This window comes from Ursus americanus, chromosome 1, assembly GCF_024610735.1.
Source record: "Ursus americanus isolate L20-20 chromosome 1, mUrsAme1.1.p, whole genome shotgun sequence".
NCBI classification, from domain to species: domain Eukaryota; kingdom Metazoa; phylum Chordata; class Mammalia; order Carnivora; family Ursidae; genus Ursus; species Ursus americanus.
This window is the reverse complement of record NC_142127.1, coordinates 48,092,859-48,116,368: the sequence shown is the minus strand read 5'-3', so window position 1 is coordinate 48,116,368 and position 23,510 is coordinate 48,092,859. Positions and strand designations below refer to the sequence as shown.

Genomic DNA, 23,510 nt, shown 5'->3' with positions numbered 1-23,510 from the left:
ATCACTCCAGCCTTCTCCTCTTGCTTATCTATAACCTCCCACTGCAACGGTAAAAAATCTGGCTCCCATCATCCACCATCCATTTACCTAACTGTTCAGTATATAAGGATAGTGGGTTCAGAAGAGTAAACCCATACTGCCACAGGAGGCATGTTATCAACCAGAGTACTGTGCGTGTGTGTAGTTCCCTTTGTCTTCAGTATTACAGACTCCACTAATTTCCAAAGTTACTTAGCACCTTTTCTCCCCATCCCTTAAATGAGGTTGTTTCATGTATTTGTAATATAGATTCTCTTGTCACATTCTGTAGTACACCTTGGGACTGCCAATCTCCTAAATGACTTTTTAAACTTGCATACATTAGAATTCACTCTTCCTGTTATAAAGTTTAGACAAATGCATAGTGTTATGTATCCAACTGTACAGTCTCATACAGAATAATTTCACTGCTCTAAAAAATACCTTGTGTTTCACTTATTTTAAAAGCCCATTCCCCAACTTTGGTAACCATGGATTTGTTCACTATCTCTATAGATTTGGCCTTTCCAAAATGTTGTATAATTGGAAACATACAGTATATAGCCTTTTCAGACTGACTATTTTCATTAAGCACTACGCATTTAAGATTCATCCACGTCTTTGCATGGCTTGATAGTTCATTCCTTTTTATTGCTGAATAGTACTCCACTATATGGATGTACCATAATTTGTTTATCCATTCATCTGTTGAAAAACATCTTAGCTACTTCCAGTTCTGAGAGATTGCAAATAAAGCTTCTACAAATACTCATGTGCAGATTCTTGTATGGACCTACATTTTTACATCAATTGGGTAAATAACTACAGCATGACGGCTGGATCATATGGTGAGACTAAATTTAGCTTTGTAGGAAAATGTCAAATTCTTAAACCCAAAAATTCTAAGAGAAATAACTTTTTGTACTTTTAACTGGCAACATATAGAAAAAATGAGTTAAATGTCACATCTACATCACTATAACTGGATCTTTATAAATTTTGGTTAATACATATTAAAACCATATATAAACACTTATCTCCATCTAGCGGCTATCAAAGAGTAGATACACATAATGATATTCCAATTTCAAAAACTTAGGCTATTTACTGCAGCACTGTTACAGCAGAATAAAAAACAAACTGAAAATAAAGTGAATGTCCAATAATAAAGACATGGCTAAGTAAATTACTTCCTTATGGACTATTATAGGCTTTTCCTACCCGCCCCCAAATAAAGAAAAGAAACACTAAACTGGAGTGGTGGTTCTCACCTTTGGCTGCACATTCGAATCAGCTGCAAACTTTCAAAAGATCGCTATGCCTGAATCCCACCCCCAAGGACTCTTCTTTAACTAGTCTATAGTGGAGCCTAGGTGCAGATATTACCTTAAGGAGGCTATCATGATTCTAAGGTGCATTACGGTTGGGAACTGCTGAATCAGAACTACTGGTAAAGACTTAAAAGTATTACTGAAGTACAGAGCGGGGAAGGGTGATCTCATTTGGTAAACAATGACCAAAAACAAGGAGCGGGAGGAAGAGAGGGAAAAGATTAAATGAACATATAATCATAGTATGTTTGTATATGATTATACGAATATAGAGAAAAGCAGAGGAATACACAAACCAAGTTGTAATCACAGGTCATGGAAGAAAAAGAAATAAATAACACAAATTAAAAGCATGTATATTAATCCCATTCATGTAGCATTGCATGCATGTTACACATACATGTGTACATAATGAAATCTGGGATAAAAAGAGATCTATATATACTATATATAATTTTCAGGAATATTCATGATACATTGTTAAATTTTTAAAAAAGGAAGCAAAGTGCATAGCCTTATGTACAGTATAATTTTATTTAAAAAAAAAACTACAAAATCCAGTCATACAATTTTTATATGTATTCATATAAAGCAAGAAAGCCTGTTTACAATAGTTTATCCCAGAGGGGTGAGATTAAAAGGAAGATAGGAAAAGATGATTAGCTTTGCTTTCATATAGTTTTATATGATGTATTAAGCACATTATTATGCTTTTTAAAAAAATGTTTTGGCTTGGTACAAGTGTGTGCCTTATTTATAGAACAAATAACCAAAACATAACTTTTATTTATGGGCCGCAGAATACACCACATCACAGATGACTGACATAAAATGTCAGACCTAGCCCCACAACTGTATGGTCAATTAATCTTCAACAAGGCAGGAAAGAATATACAATGCGAAAAGATAGTCTCTTCAACAAACAGGGTGGGAAAACTGGATAGCAACATGCAAGAATGAAACTGGACCACTTTCTTATACCATACATAAAGATAAATTCAAAATGGATTAAAGATCTAAATGAGAGACATGAAACCTTTAAAATCCTAGAGGAGAACACAGGCCATAGCACTGGCCTCTGGCATTCACTGTAGCAACTTCTTACTAGGTGTGTCTCCTGAGGCAAGGGAAACAAAAGCAAAAATAAACTATTGGGACTACATCAAAATAAAAAGCTTCCGCACAGCAAAGGAAACAACAAAACTAAGAGACAACCTACAGAATGGGAAAAGATATTTGCAAATGACACACCTGGTAAAGGGTCAGTATCCAAAATATATAAAGAACTTACACAACTCAATACCCAAAACACAAATAATCCAATTTAAAAATGGGCAGAAGACATGAATAGACATTCTCCCAAAGAAGACATCCAGATGGCCAACAGACACATGAAAAGATGCTAACATCACTCATCATCAGGGAAATGCAAGTCGAAGTGACAATGAGATATCACCTCATACCTGTCAGAATGGCTAAAATCAAAAACACAAGAAACAACAGGTGTTGGCGAGGATGTGGAGAAAGGGAAACCCTCTTGCACCATTGGTGGGAATGTAAACTGGTGCAGCCGCTCTGGAAAGCAGTATGGAGGTTCCTCAAAAAGTTAAAAATAGAGCTACCCTACGACCCAGCAACTGCACTACTAGGTATTTACACAAAGAATACAAAAATACTAATTCAAAGGGATACATGCAGCATTATCTACGACAGCCAAATTATGGAAACAGCCCAAATGTCCATCAACTGATGAACTGATAAAGAAGGTATGCTGCGTGCGTGTGTGTGTGTGTGTGTGTGTGTACACACATATACTCATACATACACATATACAATGGAATATTACCCATAAAAAAGAATGAAATCTTGCCATTTTCAGTGACATGGATGGAGCTAGAGATATTATTTCAAGCAAAATAAGTCAGTCAGAGAAAGAGAAATACCACATGATTTCACTCATATGTGGAATTTAAGAAACAAAACAAATGAGCAAAGGGGAAAAGGGAGAGAGAGACACAAACCAAGAACAGACTCTTAACTATAGAGAACAAACTAATGGTTATCAGAGGGGAGGTAGAAGGGGAATGGGTCAAATAGGTAATGGGGATTAAGGAGTGTACTTGTGATGAGCAGTGTTGTATGTAAGTGTTGAATCATTAAATTATACACTTGAAACTCATATTACACTGTATGTTAACTAACTGGAATTTAAATAAAAACTTAAAAAACATGACAGATCTAACACCATCCCCAAAATTGACATATCTATATTCAGAGCAAGAAGTGTAAAAAGTATTCTATCCATGAGATCTGCTTTCTAATTTCAATGAAAAGGAATTCAAGTAGTTTCTACTTCGTTGAGAAAGCAAGAATTTCACAAGTTACACAGCATAATTCAAAACTACAATACTTCATAAAATAATGTTTTTAAGGGTGCCTGGGTGGCTCAGTCATTAGGCGTCTGCCTTTGGCTCCGGGCGTGATCCCAGCATTCTGGGATCGAGCCCCACATCAGGCTCCTCCGCTGGGAGCCTGCTTCTTCCTCTCCCACTCCCCCTGCTTGTGTTCCCTCTCTCGCTGGCTGTCTCTCGCTCTGTCAAATAAATAAATAAAATCTTTAAAAAATAAATAAAACAAAATAATGTTTTTAAACATATATGCAACAGCCATAGATACATAGACCTGTGTACTGTATGTATTCCAATGTCACAAGTAGATTGGTCCTACCTGAAAGAGGACAAAGTTCACAGCTGTGCCTGATTCCAAGGAAATGCAAGAACATTTTTTAAAAAGGCTGAGTTATGATAAAATCATGCCCAAAACTGTCTAAAGCAGGAAAAAGATATGTCAGGGAATAAGAAGCAGTTAAAAATGTGAAGATCATCCTTTTTAATAATAAGAGAAATGCTAATTAAAATTAGACTATGATACAATTTCTTCTCCCCTACACCACATTACCAAAAAAACAAAAGTTTGACAACTTATTCTAATGACAAGGATGTAAGGAAACTGATACTATGACACACTGTTGATGGGAATGCAAATCAGTACAACTCCTATGAAAGTAATTTGACAATATCTAACAAAAATACATATGTATTTACTCTTTAACCGAGCAATCCCACTTCTAAAAGTCTGTCTTATATATTATCAAAATATGAATAGATACATACGCAAGGATATTCACTGCAGTGCTATTTGTACTAGAAACAACCCAAATTCCAATAATAGAAGATAATTTGAATAAAATATGGGGGGAGGGAGAAATTACAAAATGGAATACTGTATAGCTAGAAAAGGGAATGAAGAAGATCTTTACATACTGCATGGTGGGATCTCCAGGATAGAATGTTAAGTGAAAAAAACAAGGTAAAGAAAACATACAACATATGTTATCATTTACCTAAGAAGAGGACACTAGGGATATAAATATTTTATATCTTGATATAATATATAAAATACATTCATATACCCAGCCTCCCTTCTTATGTAAATGATAACACTAAATTTTTAGCATACATGTTAAAAAATAAAAGGATAAACCTCAAATTAAACTGTATTATTAAATAACAAAATAAACAGCTTCCTCTACAACCAACAACAAAAAAGTCAACCAAATCCTGATCTGTGCCAGCTGCTGCTTGGACAAACCCACATTCCAAATGAAATCTTAAAGGATGGGGGCGCCTGGGTGGCACAGCGGTTAAGCGTCTGCCTTCGACTCAGGGCATGATCCCGGCGTTATGGGATCGAGCCCCACATCAGGCTCCTCCGCTATGAGCCTGCTTCTTCCTCTCCCACTCCCCCTGCTTGTGTTCCCTCTCTCGCTGGCTGTCTCTATCTCTGTCGAGTAAATAAATAAAATCTTTAAAAAAAAAAAAAAAAGAAAGAAATCTTAAAGGATGGGTACCGTGGACAGATGTTATTTCAACTTACCTAGTATCTACTGCCCTTCTGCTAACAGCAAGCTTTAGTTTTTGTTTAGCAGAATCACCCCCTCACCACTCGCTTTCAATTCATGTTATTTGAGTGGGGCTGGCCCTACAACAGGCTAAACTAATAGAGGTACATCAAAGATTTTTGCTTCAGCTATTGGAAAAGCAGTATTTTTTTCATTCTGGTTTTTTAAAAAATACAAATTTCCAAACATGTTGCATATCACTTCTATCGTGGGCCTTATGCTTGAATCAATCATCAGGTCTGTTTAACTCTTACTTCACAACTATTCTCATGTCTGTCTCTTTCTTCTCCTGGCTACCAACCTGGGGGGGAGGGGGAGCACTTAACTCTCAATTTGTTCCAAACATAAAGAAACAGTAAAGAGCAGACAAGCCTTGCTGATTGCCCAGGCACTACCATTTACTACAGTATAACCTCAGAGGAATTACTTACTCTAAGTCTAGGCATCTTTATCTGGAATAATACCACCTCTCTCATGCGGGTGGCAGAACAAATAAGTCAATATAGAGTATGTATTCAGCACAGTGGTGGGGACATAGTTAACATACAAAACAATGTATCACCATCATCCCCCAAAATTCATCTCTTAGACTCAAACTCAAAACACAGAAAAAGTTTTGTGTACATAATGTTTATAATTAAAATTAGAAAAAAACTATAGGGGGCACCTGGGTGGCTCAGTAGGTTAAGTGTCTGCCTTGGGCTCAGGTCATAATCTCAGGGTCTTGGAATAGAGAGCCCTGCATCAGGCTCCCTACTCAGCAGAGAGTCTGTTTCTCCCTCTCCCACTTCCCCTCCCCACTTCTCGTGCACTCTCTCATATAAATAAATAAAATCTTTAAAGAAAAAAACTATAGTCTAACTATGAAGGGATAATTAAGTAAATTATATAATAAAAGTAATAATAGTAATAGCCAATGCTTATACACACTTATTATGTGCCAAGTACTCCATTCTTAGTGTTTTAAATGTACTAATACATTCATCCTCACAGCAATCCTATGAGGTAGGTAGTACAATAATATTTTCACTGTGTGAAAACTGATGCAGAGAGAGGTTAAGTGAAGTGCTCCAGGTAACGGTGGGGCTAATATATGAACCTAGGCACCAGGCTCCAGAGTCCATGTCCTTAGCCACTACACCTTGCTACCTCTCCAATGAACTTTAAAAATTCACTCTCCAAATTTAAAAATTATAGGTACCAGGAGTTTTAATAACAGTATAAGGATATTTGTATGCTAAAATGTTGTGTAAAAAGGCATGATACAAAATTATACTATATAGTATCATCAGTAATGTACACGTCTTTTGGATGGTGGGATTAGGGAAAAAATATGCCCTTCCTTATGCTCTCCTATACCATATAATTTATACAATTAAAATGTAGTATGTTTATGAGAGACTATGGACTATGGGAAACAAACTGAGGGCCTCAGAGGGGAGGGGGGTGGGGGAATGGGATAGACTGGTGATGGGTAGTAAGGAGGGCACGTATTGGTGCCCTGGGTGTATATGCAACTAATGAATCATCGAACTTTATATTGGAAACCGGGGATGTACTGTATGGTGACTAACATAATATAATAAATATTATATATAATATTTATATATATAATATATAATATTATATATATATTATATATTATATTATATATATAATATATATAATAAATATAATATAATAAAAATCGTTTTTATATATAATATATATAAATATATATAATATATATAATATATAATATAATAAAAATCATTTATATATATAATGTATATAATATTATATATATTATATATTATATTATATATATAATATATATAATAAATATAATATAATAAAAATCATTTTTTAAAAAAGTAGGATGTTTAAGATCAGAAAATAATTTGCAAAATAAATTCTTACTCTATGTTAAGCATCTGAACTCTCACTTGGAATTCACTTCTGTTGCATTTCAGCCATACCTATAGGACAAACCTCAATGGATCAAGTTTATAATCTAACAACCTGACTCTTATACGTAGATGACTAGTAAAAATAAATAACGGGAATAATGACCAGGAGAGAAAGATGAAAGGATATGTAGAAGTAAATCTCTTCATATAAAAATGTGATAACTATAGAAAGGCATTAAAGAACAGATAAGTAAGAGTACTAATCACAGAGCAGAAATCAGTTGCATTCAGAAAGAAAAGCTTTTGTCCCTAAATTTTTACCTACTAATGTTCTGTATTTGATTAGAGAATTTGTAAAGTGCTGTGTGTTATAAATTTGAAATATTCCGTGTTATGTTATTAGAAATCTTCAGAAAACATCCTTCATAACCAAAGATAAAGGCAAAATAAGAAAGAAGCAACTACAAAATGCTTACATTTTTATAACACAAATGACAAATAAGGCAAGAAGCCAAAAAGAATCTGACAAATGAAGCAAAGATTGGGCTAAGATCAAATTGTATCTAGGTAATGCCAGGTAGGGCCTCAGATGCAGGCCCCGCATCATGTGTTAATAACATTATAATATATTATGTCAAAAGCAAATGGTAATCAGAGGCAGAGAGACATGTGACTTTGGCTTCTATGAACTGCCTCTACTGATTAGCAATCATGTCTACCTGATCCCTCAATTGTTCATCCTGCGCCCTGGCTACTGCCAAAAAGGTCAAACCTTCCACAAATAGTAATATTTAGGAGAGGAAGTCATTAACTTTGCAGACTAATGACATTCAAATTTATGACCCCAAATATAACTGGTCTCTAAACATTGCTTACAAATTTTTATAGTTTTATACTTAGCCTTCATGAGCAACATCTCCCACTATCCTCAGCAACTATTTCAAATCTCAGGTGTTATTCTTTTCACTCAGTAGAACTCACTTTTTACTTAACACTGAAAACTGAAGCAACCGCATGATTGCCCCAATTTTCCACTTGCCTTATCCCCAGTGGAACTCACCTCTATCTCTGTCTACTCTTCCTTCCTACAGTCTCCTCAGGGGATGAGGTGGCCATTCTCTTATTCAAGGCAACACTTCTAACCTCCTCTAGGTACTTTGCTTAATCAATTCCTCAGAAAACTGTTTCTGTTTTATCTCACTTGGGAAAGGAAGGCAACAGACCACATAAGAACAAGATACTGAAGAGAGAACATCTCTAAGCATGCAAAGTAAAAAGAACATATACAAAAGATAAAAAACATAAAAGATTAAAATATCAATCCAGAAGTTTCAACATCCAATTAGTAAGAGTCCCATAAAAAGAGAATAAAGAAAATATAGGAGAAAAGTATTGTAATAGCTTTCTATTGCTATTTAACAAATTACCCCAAAATTCAGTGGCTTAAACCAACATTTGTTATCTCACACAGTTATTGAGGGTCAGGAACCTAGAAGCAGCTTAGCTGAATGGTTCTGGTTCCAGATCTCTTACAAGATTACTATCAAGCTAACAACCCATCTGAGGGCTTAACTGGAGGTGGAAGTTTCACAACCAAGCTCACTAACATGACTGTTGGCGAGAGGCCTCGGTCTCTCTCCAGATAGGCCTCTCCATAGGGCTGGTCATAACATGGCAGCTGGCTTTCTTCCAGAATGACTAAGCCAAGAGAGAGAGATAACAATCAAAACAGAAGCCACAATGTCTTCCACAACCTAATCTCAGAAATGACATAGTACTACTTCTACCATATTCCAATGGTCATGCACACCAATTCTGGTGCAATGTGAAAGAAGACTACAGGACACAAATACCAGGAGGCATGGATCATTTGAGGGTCACCCTGGAGGATGACTAGTTATCAAAAAAAATCATAGGGTATTTTTTTGCTGGAGCTTCAGAGACATGAATCTTCAGACTGAAAAGTCCCATTAAGTACTAAGGAAAATGAAAAAAAGATCCACCTAGATACAAATCATAAAATTTTAGATCTCTTGGGGGACCTGGCTCGCTCAGTTGATAGAGTTTGTGACTCTTGATCTCAGGGTTGTGAGTTCAAGCCACATATTGGGTGTGAAGCCTACATAAAATAAAAGTGTTGGGGCAGGGGGTTGGGGGGAGTTTACCTACAAAGGAAGAAGAATCAACTACCACCAGACTTCTCATCAAATGAATAGTAAAAGACAAGGAGTATTTCTCTAACATTTGTGAGAAAGAATGTGTATCAACCTGGAATTATACACTCATCCAAATGAAAAATCAAGCATGAGAGCAAACTACAGTGCCATCCATAAGCATTATTAGGTACACGTTTGTGGCTGAATGCCAATAAAACAAGACCCAAAAAAGAGAGATGATATAAGATGCAGGAAACCACTCCAGAGCAAATGGATGAGACTGGAACAGAATTACATGCAAAGGACAGTATGACTGAGTAGGCAGAATAACAGAGATATCATAAAGGCACATGAGTTAAGAAAAAAATAACAGCTGAAATCTTCGAGAAAAACAAAGACGATATAACAAAGTAATGGCTCAAGCAGAAATGTATGAAGGGTAGTCTGGTTTTAGCAATTGAGAAACCATAAGAAATGGGGCTATATATGTTCTATATACAATCTCCTTAAAGTAGTCTAGGAGTCAGGCCACCGGACTCAAAAAAAAAAAAAAAAAAAATGTAAATGAATCCTAGCACACTACTTTTAGTTCTGTACTCAACAACATTGAAAAAGTCATATTATTTCTCGGGGCACCTGGGTGGCTCAGTCAGTTAAGCATCTGCGTTCGGCTCAGGTCATGATCCCAAGGTCCTGGGATCAAGCCCCGAGTCAGGCTCCCTGCTCAGCGGGGAGTCTGTTTCTCCCTCTCCCTCTGTCCCTCCTCCTGCTCGTGTTTTCTCTCTCCCTCCTCTCTCTCAAAAAATAAACACTTATTTAAAAAATAAATAAAATTTATTTTAATCTAAAAAAATTTTTTAAGTCATATTATTTCTCAACATTTAAGGTCAACCTTTGGATGGAACACTTGATTGTGACTGCAAAAGAAAATGTTAACAACCCTAACGATTTAAAAATAAATAACTGATAAAGCAAAAGGTAGAGATGAGGAAAGGAAAAATAAAAGGAAAAATAGGGCTGCTTATTAATTCACTTTATATGAAGGGGTATGAAGAAACTAGCTATAGGAGAATAATTAATATACATTATAATTATATCTGATATGTAAAAAAATATTAATTATGAATTTCTTGAAAGAAGGAAAAGAAGATATGGAAAAAGAAAAAGTAGTGTCAATGAACTAAATCCTCATCTTTCCTATGAGAAAGTCAACTGATACTAAATTATCTGATAAACAGTATTCTTTACAACAAAGTTATGTCCTGAACATAAACTCATCTGTCGATGGTTCAGAAGACATTATATCTAGACTAACCCCCTCCCCACTTCTCTTCTGGATTTGATTATGTGTACCTGAGAATGTACTTTTGTACAGAAATACTATGTCATGTCTGAGATTACATTGTGCAAGAATGCATGCATGTCTGAATGCATGTATGTGCATACACTTTAAATGCACGACTTTATTTCAGCGTTTCTGTCTAAAAGTTTAAAAAAGGAAAAAATCACTGGAATGCAAGAGGTAGTCAGGAAAGGGAGTATCCTGGGTAACTGAAGACTGAGATTAACTGAAATTTAATCTATTCTTCCAAGGTTTGTAAAAAAATTACTCATAGCTATCTACTATCATACAGGAAAATGGCATCCCCTCTCACTGTACAAATGCTAACGCTAATCCTAATGGAAGTGAGAAGTGCAACTAATTTTAAGAACTACTGAAGGGGTAACAGAAGGAGGAGGCACTAAAAGTATTTGAAAGCTATTTTTAAAATCTTAGGATAATTTCACAGGAAAAATCAGAATAAGTAAACAGATGTTGGTGAACCTCACAAATCTAAAGGACAATCTAATAGAGGAAAATAGAGGATATTGTATTGCTACCATCAGAAAGAACTTTCTAACAATTACAACTATGCAGCAACAGAATAAACTGCCTATAACAGTCTGATTCTCTATCACTCTATTGTTTAAAGAAAGACTAGAATTCATCTGTCTGTAATGTTGAAAACTGGTGAAAAACTGAAATAGATAATCCCTGAAGTACTACGTGTCATTATAAGAGCTCTAAACTAATAAATTTTAACTTACCAACATCCATTGCAGTTTCCATGAAGCTTTTCTGTCGTGAAGCAAACTCTGCAAGCAATTTCTGCTGCCTCTCTCTAGCCTTTTGTCGCCTGGATTAAACAGAAATAAACTGATAAGTATCAGACATGTTTAAGACTTACTATATTTCAGGAGTTTATACTGTACGAAAAGCCTCTGGCACACAGTTGAGGATAACCTGAGAGAATATTCAAGTAGACTCCCGCTGAGCACGTAGCCCGATATGGGTCTCAATCCCATGACCCATGAGATCATGACCTGAGCCAAAACCAAGAGTCAGACACTTAACCAACTAAACCACCCAGGTGCCCCTCCACTGTTTGAAAATGGTTTGAAGATCACTGGCTTAAATAGGTAAAAATAAAAGCCAAGATTTACTCTAAAATGTGAAATAATTAAAGTAGAAAATTTGGATTTCCAACAACACAATTTCCTAAGTATATGTCAGTTGGTAGCAAGAGTAAGAAAAGTCTTTTTAGCAAGGAACCCACAATTTACCCCAGGCACAAATAACAACAAACTGGTTGCTAGAAGAAGCTAGGATGTTTAGATATAAACAGTATCTAAAAGATAAGAATAGTTAGATTTACTGTTACATTAAGAACAGGTCTTTCCTAAAAGAGAATGAGCAGAAGCCAGTGAATTTCCCAGTTTCTACTAAGAAATATTCCAAGTTTATTTTGTTTCAAGTAAAAAAAATATAAGAGTCTCAAATACGACATAAAGAATAAAACTATATTCCAAGCCTAAGCATAAATATTCCTTTGGATTAATTCATCGATTATGAATTATTATTTATCCTTTATCTACTTCCAAAGAGTATTTTAATTTGAGGCTGGCTGCAAAACAAAACAAAACAAAACACCAAACCACACACACAAAACACAATACAACAGGACTATAACATAACAATAAGAAAATAAAAGTAAACTAATAAAGAAAGAAGATAGGCTTCCCTAGATTTGGGGATGCTAACAATACCAGTGAGCATAAAAATTTTACCCCCAGCAAAGAAAGGTTAAAATAGTAATCTAAAACAAGAGGGGAGGAGGAAGAAGAAAAAGAAAAATGTTAAAATATAAGTTCTACATTAGCTCATTGAAAGAGACAAACTTTTTACTTAAAACTCAAAAAAGGATTTATCATAACCTATGATACAAAGGACATTAAAAACATGACAGATAACCTGAAACTAATATTATACTGGATGTTAACTAACTGGAATTTAAATAAAAACTTTAAAAATTAAACAATAAAAAAATTCTAAAAAACCATAATAGAGCATATTAGAGCAGTCTTTTAGTGACTATTTATTATATTAATATACTATAATAGTCAAAGCACAGTATTAAAATGAGATTCTAAGAAGTCATTTCTACAGGAAACCTAAAAGAATTCTTTCATTAATCTGAAATGATTCAAGGATATAGAATATAGAATTACAAGAATGCTAATAGTAATTTTTAGATTATTCACATATCCGTTCCCACCCAATTAGTGGAGATAATCATTACCAGGTATAAAGTCAAGTACTTCGGTCTGCCTTACCATGAGGAGTTACATATTTTTGCCAATAGTATTCAAATGATTTTTAACAGTGCTTTTCTAATATTTACTTTAAATATAATTTAGGATCTGCTGAAGAAAACTCACCTTATTCTTCTGTAACTACAACTCTTAGTTTTGAGCTAAAGTATTTTTATCCAGGTTGATCACTTACATTTTCCTGATAATAGCCATTTCAAAAAAATTAAATCTACTTCTGACCTCTCTTCCCTTGGGGAGGTGGGTAGAGACAGTAGCTTAGCACCAGGTGCCATGATCCAACAGCCTAACACAAGAGGTCATTCTTGTGGGAAAGGTTACAAAAAATTGATTACATACAAATGTGATGATTTAAAAAGTAATATCTTCTGACGATCATGGTTGCCAGGTTTCTCACTGTGGGAGCAGAGTTACAAGTATGGAAAGAGAAAACAAGAATGACTCCTCTGGTGTTAGACTGGAATTGGAATTATCAGGGTGAACTCAAGAGTTTCTAATACCACTCTCCCTGCTCCCTCCAACTCCCCCCCCAACACACACACACACACACACACACACACACACACACCTTTTCCTAGTTCTGTCCACTATGAGTGACTGCAAATAGTTATATTCCTTAGAATAAGCACGTGGATTGTGGCTTCTAAATAAAAAATAACCAGAACTCCTTGGAGAAATGGCTAGTTCCAAATACAAGATGAACCTGGCTGTCTTCTTGCCCCGGAAAAAAAGAAAATACTCAAAGAATGATGGGGATACATCAAAAGAACATAGAAACCAGCGGGAACAATCTGAGTATCAAAATGAATAGCAGGGTATGAGATTGCAACCCATAAAATAAAATAGGAATCCATATGTCCAAGTTGACCGAAATACATGCATAAAATGAAAGTTGGTGAGAAACAGCATATTGCAGCATCTCAAAGTATCTCTCCATAAATTACATATTAATTACAAAGGGGGAAAAAAGGATACTTGACAGTGAAGAAGTCCAGCAGACAACCCCTTAATCAAGTGATCAAAATTAATCCCCAAATGAAACAAACTAAAATCATGTGACACCTGATGGGGATACAATCAGAAGAAAATTAACAACTCCTCCTTGATATTCCTGCCAATAACGCCTAACCTGAATCAAAACATAAGGAGACACAGATAAGCCCAAATTGAGGGACATTCTACAGTGTTACTGCCCTCTGTTCTTCAAAAGGGACAAGGTCAAGAAAATGAAGGAAAGACTGAAGAAACCAATTCCAGTTGAAGGAAACCAAAGAGACACAACAACCAAATGTAATGAGTGATTCCGTAATGGATTTTTTGGTTATAAGAAACACTATTGGGACAACTATCAAAACTTGGGATCTAAAGATTTTATCAGACTCAAACAAAATGTTGATTTCCTTATTTTAAAAGTTGTATTGTGATATATATACATATACATATATATGTACATATAATCCTTAGTTCTAGGAAATACACGCTAAAATATTCCAGGGTAAAGCAACTTATTCTGAAATGGTCTAAGAAGTTCTTTGTACTATCCTTGAAACATTTCAATAAGTTTGAGATTTCTTCAAAATAAAAAGGTTTTAAAAATTAAACCCATCCTTTATTTAAGATCTGTAAAGAACCTATCAAACTCAACAACCAAAAAACAAATAATCCAGTCAAGAAATGGGCAGAGGACATGAACAGACAGACACTTCTCCAAAGAAGACATACAAATGGCCAACAGACACATGAAAAAATGCTCCATATCACTTGGCATCAAGAAAATACAAATCAAAACCACAATGAGACACCACCTCACACCAGTCAGAATGGCTAAAATTAACAAGTCAAGAAACAACAAATGTTGGCAAGGATGTGGAGAAAGGGAAACGCTTTTATACTGTTGATGGGAATGTAAGCTGGTGCAGCCACTCTGGAAAACAGTATGGAGGTTCCTCAAAAAGTTAAAAATAGAGCTACCCTATGACCCAGCAATTGCACTACTGCATATTTACCCCAAAGATACAAATGTAGTGAAAAGAAGGGCCATATGCACCCCAATGTTCATAGCAGCATTGTCCACAATAGCCAAACATTGGAAGGAGCCAAGATGTCCTTCAACGGACGAATAGATAAAGAAGATGTGGTCCATATATACAATGGAATATTACTCAGCCATCAGTAAGAATGATTACCCAACATTTGTATCAACATGGATGGGACTGGAGGAAATTAGGCTAAGTGAAATAAGTCAGGCAGAGAAAGACAATTATCATATGGTTTCACTCATTTGTGGAACATAAGGAATAGCAGGGAGATCGTTTGGAGAAGGAAGGTTAAAATCAAGGGGGGGTAAACAGAGGGGAAAATGAACCACAAGAGACTATGCACTTCGGGAAACAAACTGAGGATTTTAGAGGGGAGTGGGGTGGGGGGATGGGCTAGCCCAGTGAAGGGTATTAAGGAGGGCACGTATTGCATGGAGCCCTGGGTGTTACACACAAACAATGAATCATGGAACACTACATCAAAAACTAATGATGTACTGTATGGTCACTAACATATCATTAAAAAAAAAGATTTAGCTCATAAAATTTAAAAAAGGGGGGGGTAAAAATAGAGCTACCCTACGACCCAGCACTTGCACTACTAGGGATCTACCCCAGAGATACAAATGTAGTGATCCGAAGAGGCACCTGCACCCCAATGTTTATAGCAGCAATGTCCACAATAGCCAAACCATGGAAAGAGCCCAGATGTCCATCGACAGATGAATGGACAAAGAAGATGTGGTATATTATATACAATGAAATATTACTCAGCCATAAAAAAAAAATGAAATCTTGCCATTTGCAACAACATTGATGGAACTAGAGTGTATTATGCTAAGTGAAATAAGTCAATCAGAGAAAGACAATTATCATATGGTTTCACTCATCTGTGGAATATAAGAAACAGTGCAGAGGATCACAGGGGAAGGGAGGGAAAACACTGTATGGGATGAAATCAGAAAGGGAGACAAACCATGAGAGACTCTTAACTCTAGGAAACAAACTGAGGGTTGCTGGAGGGGAGGTGGGTGGAGGGATGGGGTAACTGAGTGATGGGCATTAAAGTGGGCACGTGATGTGATGAGCACTGGGTGTTATATACAACTGATGAATTACTGAACCCTACATCTGAAACTAATGATGTACTTACTATATGTTGGCTAAGTGTATTTAAATTAAAAAAAAAATTAAATACATCCTCAAAGGACAAAAATTTGCCACCGTAGAAGAAATGGCAACAAAGATGTTCTAGAGATGCTCAAAAACAACAGCACTGACAGAATACATGTTTGGTCTCCTAATCACTACTCTAAATTAGAAGTTTCTTATGCTTCTTTAACTAAAACAATCAGTTATGCCACTCTATAAACCACCTTTACATGTACATTTAGAATATAGCCATAAAAGAATATTTCAAACAACAATTCCATATATTAAACATAAAGAAACCTCAAATGTAACTGCTTGGCACTAGTATTAAAATGCATGTCTACTCTCCCACAACCACATGAGCATGGAAGATTGTAAGCTCCAGATAATTATAGCTGTCAGCTTAATGTCAGCCTTGTGAGACCAGAGAACCAGTCATACCACACCTACACTTGGACATACAGAAACAGTGAGTAAATAAATGAATGCTGTTTTAAGCTGTTTAAAGAAAAAAATTCTATACTAGCTTTCTACGATTTGCAGGAAAAAAATGTCAATTATTCTTCCCTTGTGAATTTTTTATTAATTTAGGTAATTCTTTTCTAAAATTGGGCATAAATGTGAATAAAAATGAAAAGACAAATAAGTTCTGGCAGATTCAGTACAACTCAGGAATTTTTCATTATTATCCCAGAGGTGGAGACACTGAGATTGCACATTGTTATAACCATCTAAAGGCTTCCTTCCTATTTGTATCTTGTTTTCTATGGAGTTACTATTATGAAAGTGAGGCCAAGTTTGTCCATAGGTGAGGTAGCTGGGAATGGATCACCATTAAGTGTTTATAAACTGTTTGGCCTTTATTATGAAATTTAATCCAAAATCCAAAATAAATTGAGAGAAGATAATGTGAGAAGCATAGTGAGACTCAAATAAATTCATCTTAATCCTTAGCTGTCTGCTATAGAATTAGCTTCAAGGCCTTGTCAATATCATCACCATCACCACTCAAAGGAAACAAAGCTCAAAAGAGAAAAAAACAAAAAACAAAAAAACAACTTTTTTCAGAGTATTATTTATTACAATAGCATCAGAGCCTTTGTAAAAATAGCATCTGAACTACTCCAGTATCACATCTATTACTCATAGATGAGTATTAATTATATTATGAGTAATAATTATAAAATAATTATCTATTATGAGTATTAATTATAAAATAAGCCAAAATAATAAAATAAATTTTGATTTACTAAAAGTTTATCTTCTTTAAAAAGAGACATTATTCTATAACTAAGAAAATATCACCAATTTACGAGGTTAACAAAAACTAAAATTTTACCTCACGTTTCAACCTTCTAATTTTATCAGTAGATCCATTAACTCTTAGACAGTCACTGATTCAAAATTAATGAATTGTCATATAAATTATGTTATTTATAACAACTCCTATTTATGAAGTACTGTGAGAAATAAAACTCTCCTACATTCTTTTTTTCCCCCAAGATTTATTTATTTGAGAGACAGAGAAAGACAGCAGGAGTACAACAAAGAAGGGGCAGAAGGAGAGGGAGAAGCAGACTCCTCAAGGAGCAGGGAGCCCAATGTGGGGCTCGATCCCAGGACCTGGGATCATGACCTGAGCCAAAGGCAGCTGCTTAACCAACTGAGCCACCTAGGTGCCGCTCTCCTACGTTCTTAATAAACTGAAGGCTTCTGAATATACTTTTAATATAAATTATCTGTAACAAATTTACATCAGAAATGAAGTACAACTATACACGTGATTTAAATTGCTCCTGATATAGATACCAAAGGATGACCTCCTAACTACTGAATCTAAGGGAACTGCCAATCTTATCTGAACTTTTGTAGCATAATATCGCTAAGTTTCTTCCTTTCTCAACCCCCTTGAACACCACTCTCTACAGTGTTCCTCCTCTTCTACTCTAGCCATCCCTTTTCAGTCACCTTTATGGGTACTCCTTCCTCAGTCATTCCCTTTAATGTTTCTTCCTTATTCTATAAAAGTTCTATAGTAAGTGTTCTCATTTCTTACTATACACACTCTTCCATATATAAGCCTTTAACTACAACCTATATGCCCACATCTAAAGCGCTAACTCAGGGGCGCCTGGGTGGCACAGCGGTTAAGCGTCTGCCTTCGGCTCAGGGCGTGATCCCGGCGTTATGGGATCAAGCCCCACATCAGGCTCCTCCGCTATGAGCCTGCTTCTTCCTCTTCCACTTCCCCTGCTTGTGTTCCCTCTCTCACTGGCTGTCTCTCTCTCTGTCAAATAAATAAATAAAATCTTTAAAAATAAATAAATAAAAATTAAAAAAAATAAAGCGCTAACTCAGAATTCTCCCCTAAGTCTCAAACCCTTTACCTGACTGGACATCTCCACCTGGATGTCCTCTTTAAACTCAGTAATGTACACAACTGAGCGTATCAGCTTTACTGCTAAGCCTAAGCCGCTCTTATCTTGGTCCTTCTCTATCCTCCCCTATCTTGGTAAACAGGAACATTACCCAAGAAAGATTTTTATTTTTAATTAACAAATATTACAATTTAACAGGGGCGTCTGGCTGGCTAGGTTGGTAGAGCATGCAACTCTTGATCTCGGGGTCAAGAGTTTGAGCCCCACATTAGGGGTAGAGTTCACTTAAAAAAAATTTTTTTAACCTAAAAAATTTTTTAAATACATTATGATTTAACAACAAATTAAAAGCAACCTAAAGTTCCAAAAGCTAGAGCCATAAGTATGTTTTAAAACATTACTTGCTTAATAACTAATAATCATTTGTTGGAAAGACTGGAAAAGACCAAAAAAACTAAAACAATCAAATGTTTATTCTGAGAAATATTTAAAATATATATTTTTAAATCTTCTATTCACATTTAAAGTGCAATTGGTAAGTTTTTTAAAATAGCAGCAGAATTATTAGATAACCTACTAGCAGCAAATTTTTCTAAAAGGGCCTGCCTACAAGTTTAGGGTAGTAATTTAATGTTGGAGTCATAAACTCTTGTCTTCTCACCCCCAACTAACTCAAGGATAATACATGCCCAAGCACTACGTTAGGTTGCTTCTATCTTACAAACAAATCAGCTATGATTATAGCTGTTGAACATCCAGGTGACTAGCCTCAGATGGCAAAAAAAAAAGGGGGTATATCAAAATCTTCAACTGTACCATACATGTTTAAAACACTGAAAATAAAAATTACCTTTCTTCTTTGTCCAATGTTTTCTTCTCTGCTGCAGTGATTTTTTTGGGTGGTACAGGAGGGGTCACTTTTCTACATATCTCTTCAATGATGCGTTTGTTCATTCTGCTTTGCAATGCAGCTTTCAGTAAGATTCTTTCTACTGCAGTTATACCATCTCCATGATTATATTTAGGAATTTCTGGTTGGATTAAAATTTCTATGTCATCAAGCCAAGGAGGATAGTAGGAGTTTTGTTTTCCTGAGAGTTTGTGATGAAGTTTAATTAGCAAAGACAATATGCTTTCTTTAATTTCCAAAATGGCTGTGGTTAACTGTGGAGCCGAACCAGGAGCAGACCATTTACTTGAAGTTTTGGGACGAACCACCTGATTTGCTTCACTGCTACTGCGATTGATGATCTCTTGAAACTTCTTTCTACGTTCTGCTACTAAGCTGAAAACTTGAGCTGTACCAGAATTCTACCATTAAAAAAGAGAAAGAAAAATCGGGAGAAGTTATTCAATGTTAAGTGTAAAAACATATTAGCACTACAATGTTCAAAGTTTCATCTGAGCATTTATTCAATAGATTTGCCCTTTGAGTAAGTCTGTCCCTTCACTTCTCTTACATATATTTAGCCTCACTCAATCTGGAAACAATTCTGAGGAGAAAGATGGTTATCCACAATAACACCTCTTTCTCAGCCTCCTAGGCCTACCTACCAGGAAAAATAGACAAAGCCTGCGTAGTAGTTATAGCCATATTAAAAAGGAATCATACACGAAGTTCCTCGCCCGTTTATAGGAATAAAAGATGTTCCACCCCACTATTCATCAAGAATACTATACTCATCTAATATAACATTGTGTCAACTATACTTCTATTTAAAAAAAAAGACTACACTCTTTACTAACTTCTACAAGACTGCTACATTTTCTAGTTAATTATAAATTTTTTCTGAAATTAATGAATCTGAACTGCTAATTAATTTCATTTTAAAGGACTTCAAAGTTTGAAAATTACTTCTAACAAACAGTTACTAAGAGGAAATATAAAGATGAAAAATCAAACTGATCTGTGTCATATTTGAATATCACTATAATTTCTTATTGGAACAGATTTTTAAAACATTTCTCGCAGTAATTTCTCGTCTAAATAGTCTTTTTGTTAAAGCAGTCAAACTGCATCAGAGCTCTTAGAAATCATCTCTTAATTAAGATAAGAGTCAGTTTAATGGATTTAATTTTTTTAAGCAAGCATTGAAAGGATGCTCCAATATCAGTTGAGCTTTTATGAACTAAATTATAGTATATGCTATTTTTTAACAACCGAACTGGTTTTCAAAGTACTCTGTACCAACATTAGAGGCAAAAGCTCCTCTTACTAAGATTCCAATTTAATCAAAATTCTTTATGGTGCTCACAGCAAAAACATGTTGTCAAAGGCAAAGAAAGCTCCTATAAATGGACTCTACTAAGAGAAACGTCTGATTCAGTGCTCTCTACCCACAAAGATAGATTGTAGGGATTAGAGGTGTTTAAGTTTAGTTACTTGGCATGTCATTTCAAGATTTTTCATTTCTGCCTTTTAAAAATTAGTTAATTAAGCTACATGCAATGAAAAAGCTGATTTTCAAACTAAATCCAAATACACAATATAGTAAGATTTGTGTGGGCTTATTTTATCAAAGTTAATTAATTGCCATAGAAGCAAAAAAAAAGAAATCTGTAAATGGGCATGCTGCCAGCAATTAAATATTAAATTTATTCTGATTTAGGAAACATTCATTTTTAAGATGTTAGTAACAATGCCAAATGCAAACAGACCCAAATGTGCTGCTTATAATTTGTCCAAAATCCTAAGGAAAACCCACTATTAAATACTAAGTATTATTTTTTTAACTTCAATAATATGAATTTTCTTTAAAATTAAGCCTAAATCACTATATAAAAACACACACACAGTAAACTTTTTTTTAATTTAACCATATTAAACACACACATATACACACAAATACTTCAAAGTGTTTGTCCGATTTCCAGTTAAAGCCATATTGCTAGTTAATGCAAATATCATATACATCTACCTCTCTTTGAAGAACTTTTGGCCTTCGTGAACTCTGGCAGATTAAAGGAAAAAGATGGGTGAGGCAGAAGTTGCTTAGATGTATCAGAGGAAACAAAAGACAATTTAAAGTTACCTATGACATATTTTCTTTTGAGTATCATAGGATGATCTAAACACTATACCCCAACATAACATAGAGTCTTTCCTTTTCATCTTTCTCTCTTCTACACTTACTTGTAAAGAACTCAAACTGTCAGAGCTGGTACTTGCAAGTGAGTCTCTCTTCACTTCCGGAGCAGTCTCTGGAACTCTCACCCGAACATAGTTTATAAAGTGTCGCATGTTTGACACTAAGTTACTGCCAGGAAACCAACTGTCATGACAACGTTCTGGTCCACACACTGATGCCTAAAACATGAACATAATGAATATGAAACCTTGCCAAGTCAGGTCTAATGTACATGGTAGATGTAACCAGCCCAAATAAGTATCCACTGTCTGTCTGTCTTCTGAACCCTTTACAGTCTCATCTTCAAATTACAAAGTGCTAATAAACCCAAATTCAAACATAAAATATAAGAATAAATTTCTCAATACTAACATGGGTAAGTCCAACGGAAGTCAGCTAAATTTCCCCTGAAAAAAATACATTTTTCAATATGGAAATATGTGACAGTACAAATTATTTTTCAGCATCTATTAGTAAGGACTCATAGTCAAGTAATGCTAATCTGGACTAATTGTAGAAGAAAGTCTGAAAAATCAGTCAAAAGTCTGACCTAGTCTTGGGGAAATATTAATGATCTTTTAATATCTATGAAAGAATATACGTTATTCAACTTAGACAACAACATACTGCCTAGTCTTTTTACTTGTTTGTTTTTTGCTGTTATTATGCTGTGCTGTATTTTGTCTTTTCAGAGAGAGGGGATGAGGGAATCTTACAGTTTGTAGTAACAACTGCTTTTATGGAAATGATACTTCTAAAGTCATATGTATTAGGGATTAACATATAACATATTATATAACATAACAAATACCATATATATTAACATATATATTAGGGATTGACAACTTGTATTCTTGAGTACTTTGAAAATTCTCCCATATTACAATATTTACTTCATTAACTTAAAACCTTTCCAAAAAGAATCTGGTACTCAAAAATAATCCCTAATCAAATTATTAGGATTTCTAGACAGAGGTCCTAACATAACAATTATTTATCACTAGTCAATGTTATTAGCATAACACCAAAACTGCACTAACTACTTTTCTTAGATCTATATATTATGAATTACGAATTTCAAATTCAATAATATCATAAGTAGAGTGAAACCTCTAAAAGAACACAGTATTTGAAGATCAAAAAGGGCCTTTTCCAGTAGTTTGGAATATTTTATGTGTATGATGAATCCATAAATACATTTCCAGATGATACACTACCTTTGTTAAGGCATTTTATAACTTTAATATTTAAAAACATAAGAAACTTACTTACCTCTTCATCTGATTCCTCTTCAGCTGAATTTTCAAGTCCTAATTCAATCAGATACAAAACCATGCAGAGTACGTGTTCTGACAGATTTTGATGATCCATCAAAATCTTTAAAGAGGGAAAGAAAGCCTCATAATTACTTTTCCCACACAATATATTTAAGCATCCATAAACATGTTGTTATAAATGAAAATAACATAATCATATATATATTATATAGATATACATTTATATATATATAAAAATAAATATACAGCAAGATCGGAAACTAAGTAAAGCCACATCTTGGTGAAAAGACAAACTAAAATCAAAAGAACAGGTTCCTTCTCAAGATCACACAGTATTTTAAGCAATATCTAGAAATACTGGTTCATGTACATTAACACATTAAAGGTAACACATTAAATAGTCCACTAAATCCATTACTATATACTAGTGTCTAATAAAATAATTTAACAAGAATGTTTTACATCCTCATTTGCTGATACTCTTTCTCCCGATGACAAAAATACCCGATAAATAAGTGTACTAAATAGGG

General features: G+C 34.8%; 1 protein-coding gene across 7 annotated transcripts in view; it reads right to left on the bottom strand.

Moving 5' to 3' along the window:
• The window catches only part of UBR3 (ubiquitin protein ligase E3 component n-recognin 3), a 240,858-nt gene that overhangs the window by 104,285 nt on the left and 113,063 nt on the right, over nt 1-23,510 (bottom strand). For 4 of the 7 annotated variants that reach the window (XM_087861299.1, XM_045780091.2, XM_045780099.2 and 1 more), the window contains exons 21-25: nt 22,976-23,080; nt 21,709-21,882; nt 21,494-21,526; nt 19,426-19,886; nt 11,444-11,532 (exon numbers count right to left, since the gene is read on the bottom strand). In XM_087861299.1, the coding sequence (XP_087717425.1) occupies nt 11,444-11,532; nt 19,426-19,886; nt 21,494-21,526; nt 21,709-21,882; nt 22,976-23,080 (862 nt within the window). The remainder of the gene's footprint in view (nt 1-11,443; nt 11,533-19,425; nt 19,887-21,493; nt 21,527-21,708; nt 21,883-22,975; nt 23,081-23,510) is intronic. The other 3 variants (XM_045780116.2, XM_045780124.2, XM_045780133.2) reach the window with 1 other exon arrangement.